The following is a 10,313-nucleotide window of genomic DNA, read 5'->3' on the forward strand; positions in this document are numbered from 1 at the left end:
CTGGGTTGTTCCTTCCGATGAGCAACCCGGGAAGTGTGCGTTGATAAGGGTCTCCAGGGACTTCTGGCTTGAGGTTGTCCAGCGCCCCTCCGTGTTCTTAATGTAACCTGCGATGGGGGCTGTAGTAGAGAGAATCTTTCTTAGGCGGGCGGCCTCTGATGTCTCCTGAATGTTGGTGCAGAAATTGGCCCAGGCAACCCTCTTTGCCTTGCGCAATTCTTTGTTATATTGCCTAAGTTCAGCTTTATAGGTTTCCCACGCCTCGACTGTGTTGGTACGGTGCGCGTGGTTGAAGGCCCTACGTGCATTTTTTTTGTAGGGGGCTAAAGACGAGGTCCACCACGGAGGCTTCTTGGATCTGTTGCTACCTATTCTTTTCTTGGGGCAGGCCTTATGGTAAGCTTTTGCACTAGTCGCAATAAGCTTGTCTACCATGGCGTTGAGCCCCTCATAGGTCTCAATGGTCTCTGAAGGCGGTTCGCCTAAGGATCTATCTAGTATATTTTTATAGAGCTCCCAGTTTGCCTTTCTAGGATTTCGAACTGCTTGCTTGGTGAAGTTTTCAAAATATACTACTATCTCAATATAGCGATGGTCTGAAAATGAGTGTTTGTCAAGGACTCTCCAGCTGGTGATTGCATCAGCCAGGGAGTGCGAGAATAATGTGACATCAAGGACCTCCCTTCTGTTCTTGACGACGAAGGTGGGTTCTGAACCTCTGTTACCAACTAGAAGCTTAGAGCTGAGGATAAAATCGAAGATTGACTCACCCCTCTCGTTTGTGTCAGTGCTTCCCCACTGATTGTCATGAGCGTTGGCATCGCATCCTATTATTAGGTCGATTTCCTTCCTTTCGCTGTCTTCCACAAGCCGCCTGAGTAGCGAGTGCGGTGGAGGTCCTAAGTGGTCATGACCCATATATGCCGAGCATATTCTTAGATGGCCGCCTGGGCCCTCTATCGATGCGGCTACGTGATCTTCATTGCTGAAATTTGGTAGCAAGAAGGTATTAAGGCTTTTCTTTGCGAGTATGCATGCTCGCTTTTTACCTGTTACATCGGCTGTGTACAGCCTGAAGTCCGACGCCCCCAAACCTAGAATCCTGTCTCCGTGGATCCAGGGTTCTTGGATGAGGGCCACGTCAGCTCCACTCTCTGAAAGATGGAGCAGGAGGGCGGCGGAAGCCACCTTACTGTGATGGAGGTTTATCTGCAGGAATGTCAGGGACATCCTTTAGATTCTCCACCACAGTAACCTCCGCCTCGGTGTCGGAGCCCAGCAATGAGTCCTCCTCCATACCGACGCCACCAAGAGCCCTCGCCAGGTCACTCTCCTCTGAGGTGTACCCTTCCAGAATGTCCTCCTCCACATCTGACATTCCTTCTGGGCGGACCTCTTCGGTCGGTTCCCCCAAGTCTAACTCTTGTGCGTCCATCTCCAAGTCGATGCCTCCAGGCTTACTCTTCGCATCCGACTTGTAGATCCTCACCGCAAAGTGCTCGAATCCGTATTTGATACGGCTGCCAGCACCCTCCAGGATCTTCGCAGTCTCCTCATTTAGAGTGAGGACAACCTGCCTTCTCAGTCCCACTGCTTCCTCCACCTTGGCGACTCTCCAGTCCGCCGTAGGGAGTGTGGAATTACACATTTTGAGCATGGCCAGAATGGTGGCAGGGTCCGCCGGCTTCTCTGTCAGCCATACGCGGGCCCTCGGTTTGCTGGGGATCTTGTCCCAGTCCACCGCCTCCAGACTGGCTCCTGGGTAAACCTCCCCAAGCGACGCAATCATTCGGTTGTAGAGGCTTACAGACCTCGCATCTTGGCACGCTATCACCTTGATGCTACCCTGGTACCACCCTGCATCTTCGCAGTCCGGTGGGGGTCCTCCGCTCTTGAGCATCTCCTCCATGAAGCGTCCATGCAGCTCGTTCACCACCTTCCGCCAAAGCTCTTTTGGGGATCAGGCCATCTTTGGAGCCATTATCAACGACCCCAATGATGGTCCTGCCCTTAGTAACTTCGGCGAAGGATCTGTTGCTTTGCTGTGTCTGCACCTTCTTCTTCTTAGCTAGGGGCGCTCCACCGTCGGTCGACCTCTGCCTTTTCGCACTCTGTGCACTCTCCTTGGCAGAGTCGCCTACTCCTGTCAGCTTCTTTGGGTCCAATCTGGCCCCCGCTCTTGCTGGCTGAAAGTCAGGCAGGATCTCTCTCGCCCACTTTATTATTTCAGCCTGATCGGGATTGGATTCCGCCGATGGGTCTGCCCTCATCAGGATGAAGGCCGCTCTCCTCCTATCCTTATAGGAGCCCTTCCGCTGCAGGGGGCCAGCAGTCGTCGGACCGGGGCCTTCCTTAGGGGTGCCGCCGATGCGAGAGGAGCTCGATCCTGGGATCTTGCCCCCACACCGTTCGGTGGTCCCATAGTGGGCCCCGTTTTGAGGGTCGGTGCCTTGGCATCTCCCCCTACACCGGCGCCGCTCGCCTCCGGATGTTGTCCCTCAGTGTGGAGCTTCGCCGTCCCAGCATCTCTTTGGCCTCTATCTGCCTTGGAGATTGACGGATCTGTGATCCCATTTTCGGACTTTCTTAGGGAGTTCCGTTCTCCACTATTTGTTTTTGTTTTAATATTGCAGTTTATTTTTGGACCCACGAGTAGGCGGGAAGGGGTTCGTCCATCATGACATAGCCCGCTTGTCATGATAAGCCTGATTAAAACTGAGGGGTCGGCCGGTCCCCCAGAGTCCGCATATTAACGTCCGTGCATCCCCCGGACATGCATCCCTCGGTATATGCTGTTCCACCTTGGATTGGGGTAATTTGAGGAAGGGAGTTTTCTTCTCCCCGCCCGACTACAGTTCGCCAGCGTCCTCGGCAGAGACATGACCTTACCGGGACCTGTTACCAGCCGCCCTCACGTGGAGAGTAAAGTCGCACTACCATCGGTGTACACAGTTACGGCACATGAGCTCATGCGTTTCTCCCCCTGTTGTACCCGATTGGCTGACGGCCTAAAATAAAATTTACTGGCCTAAATAACTAAAGATGTAAAAGTTATAATAGGTTATGGGCCCAGGAACGTTTTGTTCAGTTTAAAGTAAAAGAAAAAAGTACATTTTGCTCGATTACGATGGATTTGGCGAAGCACGTCACGAAGCTCTCAGGCGCGACCGATTGGCCGATTTGGAAAAGAAAAATAAGGGACCTGATAGATTTCACGACGGTGCTCTCGACTCGTTGGACGGAAAGATCGTCCGGATCCATTACCAGAAGGTGCCTCAACAGCAGATGAAAAGAAGCACAAGGAGAAGAGCGACTTTTTTTGTAAGCTATAAATTCATGATTACCACTGCGGTCCCGGACTCGGTGTACCAGAAGATCATGGACAAGGTGACAGCACACGATACGTGGGAAGCCCTGAAAAATCAGTTTGAAGCAACAGCGAAGGACCAGGTATTCACGATATGAAACGAGTTTTTCGCTTTCTCTTGGAATCCAGGTAACCCACATAGCAAAATTGCGTAGTCTATGGAACGATTTAAATCAAACTTTAAAGGCCAAAAATGAAACTGAGCTTCCAGATTTAATACTTGTTTGTAAAACGCTACATATTTTGCCAAAAACCTTTGAAACGTTCCGTCAAAGTTGGATGCTCTTGACAAAAGACTTTCGACGAATTAACTAATCAAATTGTCATGTTTGAGAGAAATCTTATAACAAAAGAAAATGACGAAAAGGAAAGCCAGGAGACTTTTTCTACCACAGCACAAAAGGAGCATCATCAGGATTCAGGAGCATCTGGTCGGAGATTCGATACCTGCCGCTATTGCAAGAAAAAGGGGCACTGGGTGAGGAACTGCATAAAATGGAAGAAGGATGGACGTCGGAAGCCGAGCTACCAGAATGCTGAACAAGGAAATTGTGCAGAACCAACGGTAACTCTCGTCTCAGTCCACAATGGCGTGTTTGCAGCAGAGGCAAACTCAGAGGTCGACTGGTGGATAGACAACGGTGCAACAAAACACGTTGTGAAGACTGCGAAGTATTTCGAGCATTTTGAGAAGTTTGAGAATCCGAGTTGGATCAGAGCAGCTGGAAATGAAACCTTGTCAGCTTTGGTCCAGGGCACAATCAAAGTCAAAACGATTGTCAATGGAAAAATTCTTTTCCTTTCTTTTCTTGAGCTTGAGAGTAGTCAGCAAGTCAAGCTTGAGAGTAGCTTTTGCGAGCCTTGCATCCTTGGAAAGGCGCATCGATTGCCATTTGGAACGAGGAAACCAGCGACGAAGCCAGGAGAATTGATGTCAGGCGATGTTTGCGGCCCATTTGAGGATTCTTTCCAGAAGAAGAGGTATTTGGTAGTTTTTAAGGATCATTTCACCAGGTTTCGATATGGGTACATCGTCAAGCAGAAATCAGAGGTCAAGGACGTGCTACGACACATGGTTTCTCACGCCAAGCTACAAGGGCACACAATTCGAGAATTCCTGTGCGACAATGGAGGAGAATTCGACTGTGCAGGAGTGAGAGTAACTCTTCAGAAAGCTGGTATAACTTTTCGACTCACCGTATACTCCAGAACAAAACGGTGGTGTCGAGAGAGAGAATCGAACGATAGTCGAAATGGCGAGAACTTTCAAGTATTCTAATCCAAAAATAAAATTTGCAGAAGCAATTTGGGCCGAGTTGGTCAGCACGTTCTCAATAGGACGGGCAAATCTTCGTTAAAGGGTCTGAGCCCTTACCAACTTTGGCTGGGCAAGAAACCAAGAATCAAACATCTTCGAATCGTAGGATCGACGTGCTATGTACACATTCCATGCCAAAAAAGGAAGAAGATGGACGAAAAAGCTGAAAAGGGGTACATGGTGGGTTACGACGGCGATGAGAGGTATCGTAATTACTTACCAGAGAAGCACAAAGTAGTCGTGTCGAGGGATGTAAAATTTCAAGAGAAATTCAGCAACTGTGAACCAGGCGTCAACCTACCTTTCCAAGATTTTGGATCCAAGGACGTCGTAGAAGACAAGGAAGAAGAAGACGTGAGCTTGCACCAGAGCGAGGACGAAGACAAGGAAGAAGAAGACGCGAATTTGCACAAGAGCGAGGACGAAGGCACACTCCTTGAGCAAGACACAGCCGAAACAGAAAGGAAGACAATTACGAAACCGGAGTAGAAACAAGCTTTGACGAAGAAAACAACAAGAGAAAAATTCAATCAATGCGGTTGAGGGATCGTTCGAAGTTGAAGAGACCGGAGCATCTGGACGACTACGTAGCAGCAGCCGAGAATTTTATGTTGGAGAGTCCAGATTTCTTCCATGAAGCCATCAACAGCAACGTCGAGTGGAAAAAGGCAATGGACAGGGAAATTGATTCCTTACATCAGAATGAAACTTGGAACTTGACAAGGCTCCCCAGAGAATCGAAAGCACTTTTCTATACGGTGAATTGGACGACAAGGAAATTTGCATGCAACAACCTGAGGGATACGAGCAAGGACAGGGGCTTGTTTGCAGATTGAAGAAGAGTCTCTACGGGCTTAAGCAAGGGCCGAAATGTTGGCAAGAACGCTTCGGAGGTTTCCTGCGGAAACACAATTTCAAAGTCAGCGAGGCAGATCCATGTCTCTAAGGGAAAGAAATGGCAAAAAGATTCTACTCGTTGTTTACGTAGATGACGGACTCGCCGCAGCAACAGATACGCAAGATTTGGAAGAATTTTTGGGCGAGTTAAAATCAGAGTTCAAAATTGTCTCAAGCAAGGAGTGTTTCTAGAAACTCGAAATCAAGAAACAAGAAAATGGACTAAAAATTAGTCAACAAGGATATGCCACAAGGATTTTGGAGCGATTCAGATTCTCGGATTGCAAAGCTGTTTCAACCCCACTTTCCAAAAATTTGGAAATTACGACAGCAGGGAAAGAATTAGAGACGACTGCGTTCCCTTATCGCCAAGCCATCGGAGCTCTCATGTACCTCATGCTTGGAACTAGGCCAGACTTGGCTTTCAGCATCGGATTTCTTTCAAGAACGCTTCAAAATCCTACAAAAGAAAACATTGCACAGGTAAAGAGGGTTTTCCGTTACATTTCCGGAACAATCAACGTTGGGATAGTCTATCGGAAACAGAAGAAAGGAATCCTCGAATGCTACAGCGATGCTGACTTTGGTGGCTGCACGAAGACTGGGAGATCTACATCAGGGATCATCATCATGTTTGTCTCAGGAGCAATTTCATGGAAAAGTCAAAGGCAGGCCATGGTGGCCATTTCTACTACAGAGGCTGAGATCGTAGCAGCCAATGAAGCTGCAAAAGAAATAATTTGGCTTAAAAGATTGTTTCAGGAAATCGACAGATTGGACCGAGCCCCGATTCTCCAGTTCGATAATACTGCTGCCATGAGGCTGGCCCAAAACCCCGAATTCCATCACAGGACCAAGCACATAGCCAACAAGCATTTCTTCATCAGAGAAAGAAATGCTGAGGGAGAATTTGGAATCGAACAAATCCCGACTGAACGCAGATATGATGACAAAGCCGATCCTCAATACTCGTCTCCGGATTCTTTGCAGCAAGATTGGACTCTTCTGAAGGAGAAAAACACCATTTATTTTGCTTTATATAGAGTCATAAAATTTTCAAGTCTTTCAATTGAATTGTTATTTTTGAATTCTCACAAGGGAAAGTGTTAAAGATAAATGTTTATAATTCAAAAAATACCCGCCAAGTAAGAGGGCGCTTATAATATCATAATATCATATCGATAACTTTTAAATTCATATCGATTGTATCGAATCAAAACAATAAACATATAACCTAAAAAGCTGTCGAAGAGAGTAAATAAACAAGAGTTTTTTTTTTCAAGAAATATCGTTTATTTACTGGCCTAAATAACTAAAGAAGTAAAAGTTACAATAGGTTATGGGCCCAGGAACGTTTTGTTCAGTTTTGATCGATTACGATGGATTTGGCGAAGCACGTCATGAAGCTCTCAGGCGCGACCGATTGGCCGATTTGGAAAAGAAAAATAAGGGACCTGATAGATTTTCACGACGGTGCTCTCTCGACGGAGAAAAGCGACTTTTTTCGTGAGGCCAACAGCAAAATCCATGATTACCACTGCGGTCACGGACTCGGTGTACCAGAAGATCATGGACAAGGAGACAGCACACGATACGTGGGAAGCCCTGAAAAATCAGTTTGAAGCAACAGCGAAGGACCAGGTATTCAGGATATGCAACGAGTTTTTCGCTTTCTCTTGGAATCCAGGTAACGATGTATCAACCCACATAGCAAAATTGCGTAGTCTATGGAACGATTTAAATCAAACTTTAAAGGCCAAAAATGAAACTGAGCTTCCAGATTTAATACTTGTTTGTAAAACGCTACATATTTTGCCAAAAACCTTTGAAACGTTCCGTCAAAGTTGGATGCTCTTGACAAAAGACTTTCGACGAATTAACTAATCAAATTGTCATGTTTGAGAGAAATCTTAGAACAAAAGAAAATGACGAAAAGGAAAGCCAGGAGACTTTTTCTACCACAGCACAAAAGGAGCATCATCAGGATTCAGGAGCATCTGGTCGGAGATTCGATACCTGCCGCTATTGCAAGAAAAAGGGGCACTGGGTGAGGAACTGCATAAAATGGAAGAAGGATGGACGTCGGAAGCCGAGCTACCAGAATGCTGAACAAGGAAATTGTGCAGAACCAACGGTAACTCTCGTCTCAGTCCACAATGGCGTGTTTGCAGCAGAGGCAAACTCAGAGGTCGACTGGTGGATAGACAACGGTGCAACAAAACACGTTGTGAAGACTGCGAAGTATTTCGAGCATTTTGAGAAGTTTGAGAATCCGAGTTGGATCAGAGCAGCTGGAAATGAAACCTTGTCAGCTTTGGTCCAGGGCACAATCAAAGTCAAAACGATTGTCAATGGAAAAATTCTTTTCCTTTCTTTTCTTGAGCTTGAGAGTAGTCAGCAAGTCAAGCTTGAGAGTAGCTTTTGCGAGCCTTGCATCCTTGGAAAGGCGCATCGATTGCCATTTGGAACGAGGAAACCAGCGACGAAGCCAGGAGAATTGATGTCAGGCGATGTTTGCGGCCCATTTGAGGATTCTTTCCAGAAGAAGAGGTATTTGGTAGTTTTTAAGGATCATTTCACCAGGTTTCGATATGGGTACATCGTCAAGCAGAAATCAGAGGTCAAGGACGTGCTACGACACATGGTTTCTCACGCCAAGCTACACGGGCACACAATTCGAGAATTCCTGAGCGACAATGGAGTAGAAGTCGACTGTGCAGGAGTGAGAGTAACTCTTCAGAAAGCTGGTATAACTTTTCGACTCACCGTATACTCCAGAACAAAACGGTGGTGTCGAGAGAGAGAATCGAACGATAGTCGAAATGGCGAGAACTTTCAAGTATTCTAATCCAAAAATAAAATTTCCAGAAGCAATTTGGTCCGAGTTGGTCAGCACAGCAGCCTACGTTCTCAATAGGACGGGCAAATCTTCGTTAAAGGGTCTGAGCCCTTACCAACTTTGGCTGGGCAAGAAACCAAGAATCAAACATCTTCGAATCGTAGGATCGACGTGCTATGTACACATTCCATGCCAAAAAAGGAAGAAGATGGACGAAAAAGCTGAAAAGGGGTACATGGTGGGTTACGACGGCGATGAGAGGTATCGTATTTACTTACCAGAGATGTAAAATTTTAAGAGAAATTCAGCAACTGTGAACCAGGCGTCAACCTACCTTTCCAAGATTTTGGATCCAAGGACGTCGTAGAAGACAAGGAAGAAGAAGACGTGAGCTTGCACCAGAGCGAGGACGAAGACAAGGAAGAAGAAGACGCGAATTTGCACAAGAGCGAGGACGAAGACACACTCCTTGACACAGCCGAAGCAGAAAGGAAGACAATTACGAAACCGGAGTAGAAACAAGCTTTGACAAAGAAAACAACAAGAGAAAAATGCAATCAATGCGGTTGAGGGATCGTTCCAAGTTGAAGAGACCGGAGCATCTGGATGACTACGTAGCAGCAGCCGAGAATTTTATGCTGGAGAGTCCAGATTTCTTCCATGAAGCCATCAACAGCAACGTCGAGTGGAAAAAGGCAATGGACAGGGAAATTGATTCCTTACATCAGAATGAAACTTGGAACATGACAAGACTCCCCAGAGAATCGAAAGCACTTTTCTATACGGTGAATTGGACGACAAGGAAATTTGCATGCAACAACCTGAGGAATACGAGCAAGGACAGGGGCTTGTTTGCAGATTGAAGAAGAGTCTCTACGGGCTTAAGCAAGGGCCGAGATGTTGGCAAGAACGCTTCGGACGTTTCCTGCGGAAACACAATTTCAAAGTCAGCTAGGCAGATCCATGTCTCTAAGGGAAAGAAATGGCAAAAAGATTCTACTCGTTGTTTACGTAGATGACGGACACGCCGCAGCAACAGATACGCAAGATTTGGAAGAATTTTTGGACGAGTTCAAATCAGAGTTCAAAATTGTCTCAAGCAAGGAGTGCTTCTTGAAACTCGAAATCAAGAAACAAGAAAATGGACTAAAAATCATCAGATAAATCATCTGATGATGGGTGTCCCACAGCGAATGGAGCGAATCGACCAGGGCTTCAGAAGGCACAACTCCTATTTCAGTCATATCGAGCACCGAGTCTTCGAACTGAACAAGCGGCTGCAGCAACGCAAGGAGGAGAGCGACAACTGTTGGTGGGACTCATTTACCACGGAGATCTTCGAGGACGACGCCCAGCTGACGATTCTTTTCTACCTAGAAGACGGACCCAAGCGGTACATGATCGGGCGCACCCTAATCCCACGCTTTTTCCGCAGTATCTACGAGGAAGGCGTCTCCGACCTGTACTTTCAGCTGAAGCATGCCAAGGAGTCGTTCCACAACACGTCCATCACGCTGGACTGCGACCAGTGCACGGTCATAACGCAGCACGGCAAGCCGTTTTTTCAAGAAAGTTTGCGCCGTCGCAAGACTGATCCTGGAGTTCATGTATGATGACTACATGCGCATCAAGTCGTGGCACATGACCATCAGGGGCCATAGGGAGCTGATCCCCAGTTCAGTGATCGTAACCTATCTACCGCCAGATCCGATGCTTCTGGACCAGATAACCAAGAACATCCCGATAACCAAGAACATGTCCCTTGTGATATGCCTGTGGCCTTAACTAATTTGCGCACTTTGATTCGCCGATCGCCCAAAATCAGATCGTGGATTTTGTCGATGATTTCAGGAGTAGCCACCTTAACTGGACGTCCTGAACGATGTTCATCT

General features: G+C 47.0%; 1 protein-coding gene across 1 annotated transcript; it reads left to right on the top strand.

Annotated features, from left to right (window-relative positions):
- The first annotated feature begins 3,462 nt into the window (after window positions 1-3,462).
- LOC123257708 lies at window positions 3,463-8,700 on the top strand. The gene is made up of 2 exons (XM_044717608.1): window positions 3,463-3,496; window positions 7,270-8,700. Exon 2 carries the CDS (start codon window positions 7,477-7,479, stop codon window positions 8,428-8,430), a length of 954 nt encoding a protein of 317 aa, XP_044573543.1. The 5' UTR covers window positions 3,463-3,496; window positions 7,270-7,476; the 3' UTR covers window positions 8,431-8,700.
- Window positions 8,701-10,313: the final 1,613 nt, after the last annotated feature.

The sequence above is a fragment of the Drosophila ananassae genome (assembly GCF_017639315.1).
Source record: "Drosophila ananassae strain 14024-0371.13 chromosome 4 unlocalized genomic scaffold, ASM1763931v2 tig00000054, whole genome shotgun sequence".
Classification (NCBI taxonomy): Eukaryota; Metazoa; Arthropoda; class Insecta; order Diptera; family Drosophilidae; genus Drosophila; species Drosophila ananassae.

What these genes read in the sequence shown, in the direction of transcription:
- LOC123257708 (XM_044717608.1), top strand. Translation starts at nt 7,477, where the DNA reads ATGTTTGAGAGAAATCTTAGAACAAAAGAAAATGACGAAAAGGAAAGC.